This window comes from Tenrec ecaudatus, chromosome 5 (assembly GCF_050624435.1).
Source record: "Tenrec ecaudatus isolate mTenEca1 chromosome 5, mTenEca1.hap1, whole genome shotgun sequence".
Lineage (NCBI taxonomy): Eukaryota > Metazoa > Chordata > Mammalia > Afrosoricida > Tenrecidae > Tenrec > Tenrec ecaudatus.
The window spans coordinates 67,445,449-67,461,903 of NC_134534.1; the positions used below are offsets into that span (position 1 = coordinate 67,445,449).

Genomic DNA, 16,455 nt, shown 5'->3' on the forward strand with positions numbered 1-16,455 from the left:
AAACACATGCAATGACGCTGAATACAGGAAGATCACCGGCCAGTGGGTGGGAAGTCTTGTGGATCCAGTGGTGGTAGAGGCATCTCAGCACTAGCAGGGATCTCCATGTGGCTCCTTCAGCTCTAGGGCTCTAGCATACCCCATGTGTCTTGTCAGCAAGTATGTCTCACAGGGAGTAAGCATGTGCCCCACCTCCAGCGAGCTATTTATCTCCTGAGTGCCTCCAAATAAGGTCATCAAGCTGCAACCTGATTGACAGTCTAAACTCTACACCTTCACTCTTGAATCTCAAGTGACAACAGATTATGTAACTACCACACAGTTACAGTATTTTAGGACTTTATTATGTATTTACATAAGGCAAAGTTGTGAATTAAAAATGCAAGCCCTGGAGATCTTATTTTGAATAAATTGTATTTGGGTAGTTACAAGATTTCGTGATTAACATGCAATCTTATTAATGATGGGTTTTTTCCTGACAACAAACTAGAATTATATGTGACCTGATATGTATAATCTTTCATATGTGGCTTGCTATAGATATAAAATATCTGATTATGAATTTTTGGTGATTCTCGATTAATATTTGGTGGACTGTAGATCCAAAGCCTATGTAGTAAAGACAGTTCTTAAAGGGACTGAGCAGTCATCAGGGTATGCCAGTGGGTGAAAGATGAAGTTTTCTACTCCTGTAAAGAGTTACAGTCAAAAAAGAAAAAGAGAATTACTGTCTTGGAAGCCACGAGGACAGTTTTACTCTGTGCTATAAGGTTGCTATGAATAGGAATGGACTCTTATGGCAGTGAGTTCTAAAGTTTTCTTTAAAGTTATAGAATATGGAAATGAAGGAGGAGAAAAAGAAGTTAATTTGTAGATGGGGATTCTGAATTTTACAAAAATAAGTAGACCGTGTATAGCTATCACCCACAGCGTCATTGCTTGTCCACCCAAGAGTTCATTGCATCTGGCTCAATGGGTATGGCGCCGTTTGTTGTGTGTTTGTGTTTTTGTATATCTCCTGGTTGAGGGGCCATTTCCAGTGGGAATTTAGAACCCAGATATATATTTATTTTTTTACAACTTGAATTTATTTATTTATTTTACAACTTGAATTGTTATTTTTTGTTTCTTTTTTTATTAAATCATTTTATTGGGGCTCATAAAACTCTTATCACAATGCACACATACATCAATTGTGGAAAGCACACTTATACATTCGTTGCCCTCCTCATTCTCAAAATTTGCCTTCTGTTCGGCTTCCTGGAATCAGCTCCTCATTTCTTTTTATCCCGCCCCATCCCTTCCCACTCCCCCCATATTTTATGACTGAGATTAGCTCTAATGAATATTTTGATAAAGGTATTGTACTAAATTTTAGAAGATTAGATATAGTATGAATTCCACATATCTATTCAGAGTAATATGCTGCTGACTTGAAAGTTATCTTGCTAATATGATGATTGATGATGATAAATTATATGCTTTAGAATACTCATAGCTATATTTTGATAAATAATTAAATTCTGGCTAATATTTTTTAAAAATTGAATGCAATATGAAATTTCCTTACCATTAGTAAATGATATGTATGTTTACTTTTGGGAATTCATTTACCTTGCATGACTTTGTTAACCCTTTAAGAAAACACAGTAATTTATATAATATCTAAAATTCCTTTCAAAATTCCCTGAGTTGTCTTAGTCCTTGATAGATAACAATAATCTCTTATTTTTATTGCCTCTTATACCTACTTAAATTCTTAGTCTTAGATCACAGTGCATCTATCTATGTGTGCATATATATGTGTGTGTGTGTCTATGTATATTTACGTATATATGTGTATATGTATGTTTTTATATGTGTGTATGTGTGAGATTTAGAGGTATTATTATCTTTTTCTCCATAAAGATACTTCTAACCATTAAAATATTATATATGGTAATTGGTCATCAGAGATACTTATCTAATGGGAGTTCATAATTCTGAGGGTTCATAATACTAGAATACATATTCTAATAGCATAGATAAGGCAAATAAACTGAATTTCTATGTGAATGCTTAGCTGAGTGTGGTGCTGTTACAGAAAAGTTATCACGGCCTTTTCTTTGGTTCTATTAGACAGAGGAGGAGTTACTAAAGAAGCAGTGGAGTCCTGCACCCTGGTTAACAGCGCAAGGGTGCAGTCAGACAGGCTAGTTAACTACCCTTCCGTTTTTCTCTCTGGGCCTTCATCACCCTGATTATGTGTGTGTGCATTTCTGTTTCCTCTGTGATGGTACTTCAGTGTTTAACAGAGTGGGACAGGACTGTGTTGCAGTAGAAGCTAGAACTTACGATTTAGAAGAATTCTAGGTCTCTTCATTTGGAGCTATGCATACAGAAGTGAGCTTAATGGAGGGCTTTTTAGTAGTTTTATTGACATTTAATTCACATATCATACAGTTCAATTGTCAGTCACATTAATGAGAGGTGTGCAATCATCACCGCAATCAGTTTTAGAACCTTTTCTTCTTGCTTGTCCTCATTGTTATTAGCTCCCCGTCTCCCCACCGACCTCCCTGCCAGGCCCCCAAGAAACCATTAATCCAGCTACTGTCTCTGTAGATTTACTTTTCCTGAATTTCATAGGTAGAAAACATGCAAAAATTACAACAAAATCCAATAACAATAACAAAATGAAACAAAGACATTAATTGAAAAGAAAGTAGAAAATATTAAAACTAGAACAAATTTAAAATGCGTCAAAGGAAATGTATTTTTGTTTTATTTGAAACTGACATCTGTGTCCCAAATTATTTAATTCAGTTTCCGTTTCACTTTCCCTCCTTTTATAACCACCCTGACAGTGTTTTTGTCCAATGAATAAGAAATCAAGAGGGCTTTTAAGCCCGTGCCCTTCCTTGTTTTATTGACTTTAAGTTTATGCATTTTTGTTATTTTTCCCTTTTATTTGAGGAGTACGAACACAATAGAAATCTTGCTTAGTTTAATGTCTAAGTACTCTTAAAATAATCTCAATAGCCCTGGACCGGAGCACCTAGGAAAGCACCAGAGTGCAAGATGCCTTTCTGAGCATTTCATTGCCCCAAAAGAGCAGAGATGGGGAGGACATCCCTGTCGTTCTGCACCTCAGAAGGTGTGAGGAGTTTCCGTGGTAGATAGGAGGATCTACACAGACATATATGTTCTAAAGCCACTGGGCCCCGGAAGCGCTGCTTTTGTTTATTTTCTTGCAGGCTTTATTGCTCTTGAGGTAAATAACACAAATTCAAAATCCCTCTCTGTATGTAATGTTGTTTGTTCAGTTAAAGAGATTGGGGTTCAGACGAGTATAGGCTTGTGTAAAGGGACTCATCCCCCCACCCCCCGACATCGCCCTCGCCTCCACAATCTGGGCCTCATTATGAAGTGGGAATGATGTAGTCACATCACTTTTATTCCCTTAGCTCTGCTTCTGTGTGTGGTTCAGCTTATCAGTCATTGAGCACCTCCAAATTGTGTACCCAATGCACCGTTCCATTCTTCAAGGTTGCTGTTACCTATAGAAATGGTACGTTTCAAAAGAGAGGAACTGCCAAAGATAAGGATTTAGACTCTATCGATTAGGCCTTTTCATAAGAAGCAGAGGGCCCCGCTTTGATAGGCGTGAGTGTTCTGTTCTTGTATAAAGTGACGCGATGCAGTTGTACTGTTGCACTCTAGTGCATGTGCTTCACACGCTGCCAGCCCCTCTTCCCTTTGCGACATTGCAGGATGCTTTTGCCTCGGTTTGGTTTTTGAGAATAATGTTTTTCCAGTTCTCTTTGTCACTTGCTATCTCCTTTGACAAGTGCTGAAAGCTCCGTGGCGCTCTTTTGAAATCCAGACACACCAGCAACGAACTGCTGATCCGCACCAAGGCAGTGGCCCAAGTGGATTTGTTGTTTTTTATTCTTCGGTTTGTGGATTTTGTTTTTTCTTCAGTGAAAGCATATAGAAATATATCAGCAGGGATGAATTCACGGGCTTTGTGATTTTTCTTACCTAAGTTAACATTCTTTGTGGAAATGTAAACAGTTGCAGAGACAAAAAGGGAAAGCTTGATGGGTTAAAATCTGTGTTGGAAGAAAAGGGAAGTCCGCCTTCAGCTAGCCCGTGTGGCCGTCAGAGGCTATTCCCCCGAGAGCGGCTGACTTCTGCCACATAGATCGGGCCGATGACAGACATAGCTCATGGCAAAGAGGCCAGGGAAGGAAAGCAAACAGGCTTCTGTGGAAATACACGAGGGACAACTGCATCCTGCCTGCCGAGTATGTGCTAGGAAACACTCTCCAACATGGGAAGTCCAGACAGGCCCCAGCAGGTTCCAGCAGTCTCACGTTGGCTGGGATCCTGGCTTTTAATGTGAGCCCTTGTTCTCTGTGAAGTAGACCTTTGACCCACGAGGTGCCCTTCCCCACCCCCCTTCTGTTCCTTTTGTAAATTTTTTTGAAGTGCTAGCAATGTTCTCTAGGCTAAATCACACCCCCCAAAAATGTACCTTCATCTTTTCTATTTTATTATAACTCAATATAGCCTATTCTTTTTTGCAGTAGTTGTATTGGTAAATAGTTTACATATTTTTCTGCAATTTAGTAGCTCCATCCTATTGAGAAGAGTTGTGTAGTCAGCACCACGATCACTTGTCAGAACAGTTCCTTTTTTCCCATTCTCATTGTTCTTAGGTCCCATTTGCTCTAGCCGTGTCCCCCTGCCGTGCTCCTGTTCTCAGTGGTGAACAAGAAGTAAATATTGACGAGCTAAATTTGGAGCATTGGCTTCTTTTTAAACGACGGTTGCCTCTCGTCCCTGCAACGGGATGGCCCACGCAGGGTCTCCTACGAAGATGGATTCTTGTTGCTTGCGGTTGGCCAAGCCACCGCCATTTTCTCTGTAGAAACCCCTGACAGTGGCCAGAAGGCTGTGAAAACTTTGTGATACGTGTCCCTGGGTGACTTCGCCTAATTTAAATAACTTTACTTAATTTCAAATGCTTTCCTAGTCTACAAGAGTTGTAATGCAGCCTTTAGAAATGAAATGGACCCTAACGTTTTCCTTGAAATTCCTTAGGCACCCTTGTTTCTCCTCATGGTTTTTCTGGGCCTTTTGGGTAATGAGTGAAGGCCCCCCTTCACAAAGTACAATTCCCACCCAACCTGACTGCATTGGAAAACCTAAAAGGTGGCTTTGGTGTCAAGTGGAGGCAAACGTCACTCCCTCGGGGCAAGACCTTGAATGAGAAAATCACCACCTTCCTTATTCCCCGTTTTCACTTATGGAACATGGAGATCACGTGGTGGCGGAAGAAAGAAGACGCAGTGAGCGTGGAAAGAGAGCACTAATCCTTGGATTGTGAACACATCACATGCGACTGCAATCTGAATGGGAACATTCTCAAGCCTCAAACAAGGCCAGTTGCTGAAGCGATGATTCCCGCTCCTGGGCCCTCCATAGAAACTGGAGTAGAGCCTGGCGCCAGAGCTTTGCAATGGCTGAGATTTTGAATGACACTCACTAGGCCTCGTGTCCCAGGGACTCCGGGTGCACTGGAACGTCCAAACCCTCCAGGTAGCAGCAGAGTATACTGTTTGCAGCACCCATGGACTCACCTTTGAGTTTCAAGAAAACACCTGTGCGGTGCCAGTAGATGAGGTCGTAGCGTCCGGAGCCTAGTCGGAAGCCTGCATCTCTAACAGCAGGTCCGTGCGGCCTCTTGGAATGCTGATTCTTTACTAACAGGGCTCAGGAACACGTCTCACATTCTGGAAGGATGCCCACTGTGCTATAGAAATGAATCGCTAGACCATCTCTGGAGTTCAGCATATTTCAATCTCAGATCAGTGAGTCTTTGTGAAATGCCCCGTATCCATGCCCATGTTAAATGACACTTTGATTCAACAAATTTGATCTTATTTAAAATTCTGATGGACTTTCCTACTGGAGACATGGAGGCATTTTAATTCCTTTCCTAAAGGGAGTGGATGCTGTGCTTAATTTTTACTGTGTGATTATAATCTCAATAATAAAAAAGATACTCCTTTATGTGCTGTCTGGTTTAAACAGAAGGGAGTAAAGAGTTTGTCCTCTTGATAAAATCTGAGTAATAAACCCAATTACCATTTGGTTATTTTTCCTGTCCCATTTTCTTCTTTAGTGCTGAGCAAATAATAAAGTTGAGATCCCCCTCCCTTCATACCTCAGAGTCATTCTTCCAAACTGCCCTCATTCTTCCATGAAAAAAAGCTCTGGGAAGGTTCCGTCCTGCCCCTGTATCTGATTCTTTACAGTGGTCATGCGTTCACTGAATCCTTTTATTATTTAATGCAGGGGAATGGATTGAGCAGGCCACAGTTCCATCTCGTACGAGTCTATCTGAAATGAGGCGTGAGTAAGACATGATTGATTCGTCTCCATGCGAGGCACACAGGATAAATGTGACAAGTGCTTTTAAGAAAACATGATTGGGATTAGCAAAAAACAGGCTCCGGTAATTGAGAGGATACCAATTAAAATGCTTCAAACAATGGAAGTAGCAACGGAGTACTTACTAGCCAATGCCAAGCCATTTGTAAGTCAGCTACCTGGAGAACCGAGTAGAAGAGGTCCCTATTGGTGTCCAGTCCCTACAAAGAGGTGACCCACAGGAGGCCAAGATTATAGAATCATACCACTAAAATCCTATGCAAGTACAATTTTGCTAAGGAGAATGAAAATGACTGCAGCCATACAGAGATAGGGAGCTGCTGGAAAGTCAAGCTGAGTTCAGAAGATGATGTGGAATGAGGGGCATCATTGCTGACGTCAAATGAGTCTTGGCTGAAAGCAGAGAACGTCCATCCAAACACAGGGTCAATGAGTAGGAGCCAATTCAGTGTCACCTAAAAATAATATGATATCAAGTTATTGTGAAGTATAGATAAAATTATAGAATGCCAAATGGCCTAAGCTATATTAAGTACGCAATGAATTAAATCTGTCTTTTTTTATTATACTTCATCCTCAAGGGATATTAATATCCAACTCTTTATGTAAGTACCAAAGTTTGCTTTAGTTTTTTTATTCTGTTTCACAGATAAAGGACTAAATAATTTAAATATAATTAGCATTTTATTCTTATCAGTTTGTTAAATACTTCTTAATTTCATTGGTTACACAGTTTAAATATTGATTAGTAAGCCATATAACACATAATTGCCTATATTTATCTATGACATGTATCTATTGAGAGGTTGAGATCCTGTATGCAGTAGCCCAGGAAGAGGAGGGTGGACATTTAGAGCAGGCTACTCTGGGGAAGAGAGTTTCTGATCCACCTGGAGTCCTGAGGTTCAGTAGAATTTAAGACATGACAGGAGGAAGTAACAGAAGCAAGAGCAGCGTCAAGGGAAGTGCATGCTGGCTTGCTAGTGTTAGGATGGAATGTGGATGTGGATGGGATGGAGCTGGTGTTACTGAGAAAACACCAAAGAAATAAATGAGATAAATTTTGGCCAGGTTAAATAAGACCCAATACCTCAGTCTTGTACATTTTTCAAGCAAGGGATGAATAGAACCAAATATGCACAATAGAAAGATAATTCTACTCCCATGTGTCAAGCAGAATGGCAGAAGGGTAGGCTTAAAACAGTTTATTGTGATCATGGATGCTGGTGTCCTGGACCGTTAGCAGCTCTGATGAGCTAAGTCCCATGTGGATGCAGATGGAGCAGTCCTACAGATACAATTTGGGTGGTGAAAAATTCATGTCACTTGATCCTGACGTTTTAGTACATATACTTCTCCCTAAAGAAAGTTGGATCCTTTGGAAGTTGTATTAAGTCTCTGGGCCACCGGGGTGCTATTAAGTGCCTGCCTCAGAATACTAAACAGAATGGAATCCCAGTCTGCAGGCAGCCAGAAAATGAATGTAACGTATGTTGAATTCCAGCTCATGTACAGTCTTAGAAGTAGCATTAAAAGTCTGGAAGGTCACTTGGGTACCATCGGAGAACTGAACTGTGATTTACCTTGTCAGACCCTAGGGGCTTCTATGTGCTAATGTAGCTTCCACGGTCCTTCCTGCTTTGATCCAGGGAATAACCTTTGGAATGGAAATAGCCACTATTTTAAACATATTTTCCACATCTTACGCATTTTCTTGGTGGATAGGGATTATTGAGGTCAATATTTATAGTTCAAACTGTGTAGTTGAAATGAAAGCAACAAGTCATAAACCAAAGTAATTTTTCCTATTAAATGTATAGTATAGCTAAGGTGGTAGGAAAAAGCTGTATTGATAGTCATGCCCTTATCCAAAATAAATACTTTGTTTTATAAGAAATTTTTAAATACTCATGATTTGTTTTCTATACATTTAATATCAATATAGTTAATTGTTTACTGATATGGAAATATATACAACTTGAGTCATAGTTCCTGAGGTATAATAAAAGAAAGCTAATATTACTCTTTATAACTCCTTTGAGGTCCAAGACGATGTTTTAGTCATCTTTTTACCCTTATTTAGTTATTACCACAAGCCTGGAATTTAACACGTGTTTAATATGTATTTGATTACTACATGCAAATGGACAATATGAGAATGCCCGTTGTGGTTACAGCATTCAAGGAAGGATAAGTGTTAGCAATATGAGAAGTTGGCTTCTCTGAGATAGGTGTTTCGGGAATTTCGTAGAGTTGATACACTGGAAGCACACAAATGAAGAAACCTTGACTCTGAGTTTGTGTGCTAGAAAACAGTTTGAAATCACCACAGGAAACATTCCCCTTCTTAATAAAAGTAACAGATCTTTGCAAGAGGTTTTCAATGCTGGATTAGCAAATGCGAAACTAATGTTAGGTATGTATCCAATTTGGAAATGCAAAAAGAAGAAAAATATACATAGGTGCAGTGCAGAATTTTAGATGATGACATTTAATGTTTGTATGATACAGAAAGGTATTAATGATGTTTTCCAAAACTTTACCTCATTTGAGCCATTGGAAGTAGGGTTTTCTTAGAGTGGTTAGGTGAATGTCCGAAGTGCAGATACGTAATCAATTTATTTTTGGACTTTTGAGTCGTCCGTAAGTACCCAGTGGGATATAAAAGATTAGAATATATTAACGACCACATGTCATGTTCAAGTGCTTCTGGGAAGAACTAGTTCATATGAAAGTCTTCCCTACACTTCTAATATATTTATGTATTGTCTTAGATCCCTCATTTGCCATAAAATTTTTATTTAAAATAGTCATGTATTTCTAATTGCAAAAGCAGCCTAAGTCTCGAGTAGGAAATTTAGAAGTGTATAATTGATTTAATGCAAATTTTGTGATTAAACAGGTTCTCCTCCAGAAGCAATATCTCTTAAGAATTTATGCTTTTAAAAAATGCTTGTACCTTAAACATATTTTAAAGAAAAGAACTAAAATGCTGTTTAATTTTAGTTTACAAACCTATTTGTATTCTTGAGCATAGACATAGAAAAATATATACCAATTTTTACAAGTATAATTTAGTGAGATTATTTACATTATTCAAATTGTGCACGCATTTTACCCACCTTCACTGAGTCATTCCTCCCCGATTATCATAAATGCACTGCCCCCAAAGTTTCCTATCTTATTTTTAAGTTACTAGGTTCCATTTGATCCAATCTAGATAGATATTGAAATAGTGTTATGCTCAAAGTAAACTAACGTTTAAGTGTTTTTCCCCTGAAAATAAGATCTTTAGTTTGTCATCAGGAAAAGTCTGAATTTTAAACAGATTTGTGAACTGGTGGCTCGTAGCCATCAGCTCGTTCCACTCTAGCACCCGTCTCATCAGCTCGTTCCACTCTAGCACCCGTCTCATCAGCTCGTTGCACTCTAGCACCCGTCTCATCATCAGCTTGTTCCACTCTAGCACCCGTCTCATCATCAGCTCATTCCACTCTAGCACCCGTCTCATCAACTCGTTCCACTCTAGCACCCGTCTCATCATCAGCTCGTTCCACTCTAGCACCCGTCTCATCAGTTCGTTCCACTCTAGCACCTGTCTCGTCACCAGTAGCTTTTCCAGAACAACCACCTTCCCATGGAGCTCCAGGAGTTTGTCGAAGCAAACCTGGGCTTCCATAGCATTTTCACCTTTCTGCCGAACACATTGTGGAGAGGACAAATAGAGTGGCAGGCCTTTTCTATGTCCTTTCCAGTGCTGTCTGGAATCCGTTTATTGACGACTTCTTTCTTTTTCATTTTTTCCCCAAACCATTTCATTAGGAGCTAATCCAGACGTTATACGATTCCATGGTTCAATCATATCAATCAATTGTGCAATTTCTACCAAAATCAGTTTCAAAACATTTTCTTATTTCTTGGACTCCTTGATAACAGCCCCCCCTTAGCCCCTCCCCATGTCCGCTGCCATTTCCCCACCCCTCCAGGGAACCCTTATTCTAGCTGGTGTTTCTATAGATTCATCTAGCCTTGGGTTTCAAATACTGAAAAATACATAACAGAGTCAGGAAGAGTACCAACATGATGAAATAAAACAGAGATAAACCCCAATATGGAAAACACACACACACACACAAACACACGCACACACACACAATACAGATCAAGCCCAAGGTATACCAGAAGGGAAATCAAATGACAAGATTTTAACCATTTAAGTCAGATTTATCATTTTAATCTCCTATAGTTTTCTCTCTGTCTGATAATCAGGTTATTCCCATCCTTCAGTTATGATTAGAGAGAAGTCACCAGACGCGTATTCCCTACAAATGGATTTTGGGCTTTCACTGCCATCCATAGCCTTCTGCACCCCAGAATCTCACGTTGTAAGCTTTGACACTATTCCCTCCTCCTGATTTGGATTATATAATGTATAGTCCTTGGATCATCTTCCATGTGGGCTTAGTTGATGTCTCGCTTAGGTGGCTGTTTGTTTGAAAACAAGCCTTTAGGACCATAGACTTTATCCTATTTGATAGCTGGGCACCACCTAATTTCTTCACCACACTTTCCTATAGCACCCATATCTTCTCAATTTCCATCATGAAGGTGAGTCTTCAAGCAGAGCCATATCTTAAGAACAAATTTTTCCTAGATTTTGAGCTAGGATTTAATATTTGTTCAAATCATTTGTCTACTTCTCTGGTCATGATTCCCCTAATTTTCTTTCAGATTTGGTGGATTTGCTGGTACTGAGCATAAGAGGTTTTCCAAATCTGGTTGTTGTGTTTTTCAGTGAACCAATACAAAACAGATGAAGCAGATAGCCATCAGTAGTGTGACATCAGCATGAGTTTCAAACATGGTCTGCCACTTTTTGACCATGAAGCACATTTTTTCAAGAATCGTGTCCTGGAAGTTGGCCAGGCAGTGTCCTTAGTAATTAGCTTGAATTTTCTAAACGAAACTTCATCATTCTACAGATTGGCAGGATAACTTCAACATTTCAACCCCTGAGACCATCAGATACAATGCGGTCCCTTGAGTCCTGGTGACTGGGGTTTTTCCAAAGTGAACAGAGGTGGTACTTTCACAGCACACCAATCTTTCTTAGAAAAATGGATTGACCACTTTCTTCTTGACTCCTTTTTTTTGCCACCATCTGTAATCTTCCCAACCACCATGGTGCTACTCAGAGAGCCAAAAGGTTAATAATCATGCTTGGTTTTCAGAAGCCTCCAGGGAAAAAATTTGGTTTAGAGTTTAAAGATTATCTCAGGTTTACAGTTGTAAGTGTTCATTCACCTTCCTTGACTCCAGAAATTCTAAAGTCCACAAGAAAATGAAAGTATGTTGTAAATTTTCCTCCTTTTGATCAGGAGTTGCTAATAGAATCCTTGATCATAATGTTCTGTAATGGAGGATTAGAGGTCATAGTAGGGGACACCAAGGTCAGTCGGCAAAGCATAGTCTACTTTTGTGCCCAAGTAATACAAATTTAGAAATAAATACTGTATTATGATTGGGGGGGTGGGGAAACAAAGTCTACAAAGACAATGTTTTCCATTGTATTTTAGTCAGCAATAATTGGGATCTTAAAAGCTTGTGAGAGACCAAATATGGCACTACTATTAACCTCTTACTGTCCACGGGTGTGGTGGGGAGTGAAGAAAATTGAAGATGCATAGAAATTATGTGTCCAGTGAACAATGGACCATTATACACATCTGTTCTCCGTGGCATTAGGATGAGAATCACTAGATGGTGCCTGGCTACTATGACCAAGTGCTGTGAAAGGGATCACATTAGACAGGCGTGGATACAATGAGAGCAATCTGTAGAAAATGACAGAAAATCAGAAAGAAAGGGAAAAAAGACCAGCTGTACTTGTCAGTCTTTCAGAACGCTCAAGTTTTAATTGCCCTTTGGGTCTGAAATTGAACTCATCCCCTTGGCTCAATTTTCAGCCAAACAATAGACAAGTCTATGAAGGGAACAAAATGCATACCTTAAAATAACCAACTATGTGTTACCAATGGGCAGCATTTACCCAAGGATAAAGTTCCGATGGAATAGGGGAGGAATGTAAATAGGAAGCACAGGGAGGAAGTGGGATGTAATATTCCATCATGAGGATTGCAGTCAGCAGCGTGAAGCAAAATGTGCATAAATTGTCATCTAAAAAATGGATCTGCTCTGTAACCTCTTTTCAACGCACATTAAAAATTAAAAAACAAAAACAAAAAACAGTTTGGGGTCTCTTGGCAAAGAGGTAATTGTTCCTGGAGGCAGTTAGCCCCATGTCCCATCTCCTCCGGTTTCTGACTCCCATTCCCACATTACTGTGGGCTAATGCAGGCCATTGTGCTTTTCACGGCCACGTCCAAGCCCTGAGGACCTACTGATGAACCCGAAGGGAAGACAGAAACACTGAACACCTCATTCTGCGAACTGGGTGTCCCATGAAGCCCTGGCCCTAAACTGCCAAACCATGAAACCAAATACCAGGAGGTGCTTTGTTGTGCATAAGCAGCCTCGGGTGCTACTATTAAAAAAAAAAAGTTGTTGAAAGTATACCTATTGCACAGCTTTTGCCAGTTGAACTTTTTGTAGCTACCCAACTTCGGGGCAGCCATTGCCGAACCCAGCTGTGCAACCCTACCCATCACGCAATGTTCCCATCACTATTGAAACCTCTAATATTTTGTGTTTGTGTTACTAAATAAAAACACAAAGTCCAAATTCACTGCCATCTAGTCATTTTCCATTAATAGCGACCCTATATGACAAGGTAGAACTGCCCCTGTGGGTTTCTAAAACTAACTCTTTAAGACAGCCGTTCTCAACCTGGGGGTCAAAAGACCCTTTCACAGGGGTCACCCGATGCATAACAGTAGTGAAATTATGGTGGTGAAGTAGCAAAGAAAACAATTTTATGGTTGGGGTCACTGCAACATGAGGACCTATACTGAAGGGTTGAGGCATGAGGGAGGTTCAGAACCACTGCTTTAAGGAATAGAGAGCCTCATCTTTCTACTGTGGAGCAGCTGGTGGTTTCAAACCACTGATTTTGCCGTCAGCAGTCCCACACATAACCATTACACCACCAGTTGACATCTGTCTATTTCAACAGCTTGATAATATTTCTTTTTTTGAATAATACCCATTGAAGACTTGCATACTGTTTATTCTTGAATAAATATTCGAAATTCAACAACTAGAATGTTACCTAGACAGACAGACATGCATGTATTTAATAAAGCAGGAGTCACATTCCTTTTTGATCTTTGTTGTCTCAAGCCTGCAAGTACCGCAATTCACTCTTCTATGAAATGAAATCATTAATTTTCAGTGTGTTCTTATAATGACACAAGTGCAAGTAGAAAGTGCTTGGAAAGAGCAGCATCGATTTAAAGCTAGAAAGAACCTTAAAGATCCTCTAATTTGATCCCATCACTGTCTGCTAGACATGTTTCATATAAGTATCTGAAAAATCCTGGTATAGTTTACAAATTGAAATGGAAAGCTCCACGCCTGATATTTTTACACAAATGCCTTTATGATAATTTTTAACAGTGGGAAATTAGAAGTGTCAAGCATTTTAAAGTAGCAAGCTTTTAGTTGTGATTTTAGCAATGAACACCAACATTGCCCTATCAAAATGATATTTTAAAAAATCCTACAGCCACATTGTTGTATGTTGCTTAGTAAACTCTGTCTTGTTATCATCTCGTTTTAGGTAGCAGTTTTACAACATCATCAGGATTATATACAGGAAATAATTCACTCACAAATTCTTCTGGTTTTAACAGCTCACAGCAGGTAATTTCAAAGTCAATTTACTTGAAAAAATCATTTTATTGGGGGCTCGTCCAATTTACTTCTTTGAACACAGCAGATGGCTGGCTGTCTTTTATAAAGAAATATCTGTTTATTTTACACCGTACGTGAGTTTTCCTGAACTCTTTGATAGTTTTTCAGGGTTTTTGTTTTGTTTTTCTCTTCAGGCAGTCTTATATAGTGGGTGTTTAGTTTTTAGATTGGTTTCGTTTTCCCTAGCAATGCGTCTTGGATAGAAGAGGTGTGAAAAGCTTGTTTAATCTTCCATAAAACTTACGTTTGCAAGTGTGGGGGTTTCAGTCCAGTGTGTCCTTGTGTGACCTCCTGAATGAATTCAGAGTTGTGTGAGCACACACTTTGTACTGCTTCATGTGGATGCCTATAATTAATAAGTGACAGTGTCTGACTGACTTGTGTGGTTTGATTTGCCAGGATTACCCATCGTACCCCAGTTTTGGCCAGGGTCAGTATGCGCAGTATTATAACAGCTCGCCATACCCATCACATTACATGACAGGCAGCAACACCAGCCCAACAACGCCGTCTACAAACGCTACTTACCAGCTTCAAGAACCACCGTCTGGCATCACCAGCCAGGCGGTCACAGATCCCACAGCAGGTAATCATGCGGACTTCGTTAGTCCTGAAGGCTCTATTTCTGCTGGTCTAATTGCATTTTTCTCAAGTCATATGTTCATAGATTGGTTGCATTTTGGAAAGGCTTCATGATTGTGACATTAATTTTCCCTTTATTGAATTTTTGTTTGAGTAATTACAGTGTAAAGTATGTAAACTTAAAGCACTGGAGTCCAAGATTTTGCTTATTTGAAAATGTTCTGTTTTCAAGACTACAAAAATGTTCTGTTTTCTTTTGTGTGTGCATAATTATAAGTATTAAGCTAGAACTATTCATAATTCTAATTGGTCACGGTTAGCTCACAGCAAACACTGACTGTGAATGTAAATTGCATTGCCTACATTTTAATGTTTGTCGTTGTCATGTATTTAATGTTTTCATCCAAGCAATATATGTAGTTTCCAAATCAAGTAGCATCAAAGGGGGCTTGATGAAGAACACTTGTTCTCTGCTCGGTTCCATGTCTGTTCCAGTCATAGCCTTCCATGCATCTCATAACCGTGTTACTAACTGCGGGCAATCTTCCGCTCCTCACAGCTCTGGTGGGCCCTTTGCAGCAAAAACATCCGCATTTCAGGAAATGTTCTCAAATGTTTGATAGATCTTCTCCATCATTTCTTTCCAGAACTTGTAATACCAGATGCTAAATATCCTGAACTTGTCTCTACCTCTAGTTTCTCTCGAGCCTCTCAACTCCTTGTTTCGTTCCCTCTTACTACGGTGTTAGTGTTGTAATGAAGCATTTGGTATTTCAACAGTCTTCAAATGCAGTTGAGTAACCTTCATTTTGTTCCTCGTTTTGTCCAACCGTCAGTCTACCTGCGTTCCGCCTCTCACAGCACTCTCTTCTGTTTCTCTGTAGACTCTCCTTCATTGCAATGACCACACAGAGCTCAGAGACAATAGTCACAGTTAAAGGGTTCATGGAGGAGGTGAACCGTTGGCAATGCAGGTGAGAAATGCTCAGGAGACAGTTGTTCAGAAAGGACCTGTTCACCAAATTCTTTCAGGGCTCCCAATAAATGCCAGACACCATGGCACTCTGCTTGAAGCTTCCACCTGAAGGCATTCAGCTCAAGCTCCATGGGTCAGCCAACCCAGCTCCCTGAATTAAGTGCCCAGATGCCCCCAACTTCAGTAAATCACAACCTGAAGACACTTGGCTCCACCTCCAGCTCCCCCAACGAAGTGCTCAGAGGCACCCCACCTTACAAGCCAACCTCCTGTCCCAAACCACTCGACTTTTCTTGCTCTGTGGGCAGCCAGTCCACCACGATGCCTCATGCTCTGGATCAGGGAAAGGACGTTCACTGTGCAGGAATCTCAGGCTCCGGATGATCCACTCGCCTCCTGGCTCTTATTGGGTACAGAAATCCTTTCCTCTTGCTTCTCAGAGGGCTCGTTTTATATCTACAAGGATGGCAGTCTCCGTGAAGCATGTTGCCATTGCAGGTGAATCCTATCAGTATTTCCCCCACATTCTTACCCAGACCAATGGAGGCAAAGCGTTGTCAGGAGTTAGAGAAACTATGGCTAGA

The 16,455-nt window shown here is 40.1% G+C and overlaps 1 protein-coding gene across 1 annotated transcript in view; it reads left to right on the forward strand.

Moving 5' to 3' along the window:
* The window catches only part of EYA1 (EYA transcriptional coactivator and phosphatase 1), a 159,162-nt gene that overhangs the window by 43,646 nt on the left and 99,061 nt on the right, over window positions 1-16,455 (forward strand). The window contains exons 6-7 of the mRNA XM_075550654.1: window positions 14,180-14,262; window positions 14,713-14,899. Coding sequence (XP_075406769.1) covers window positions 14,180-14,262; window positions 14,713-14,899 — 270 coding nt within the window. The remainder of the gene's footprint in view (window positions 1-14,179; window positions 14,263-14,712; window positions 14,900-16,455) is intronic.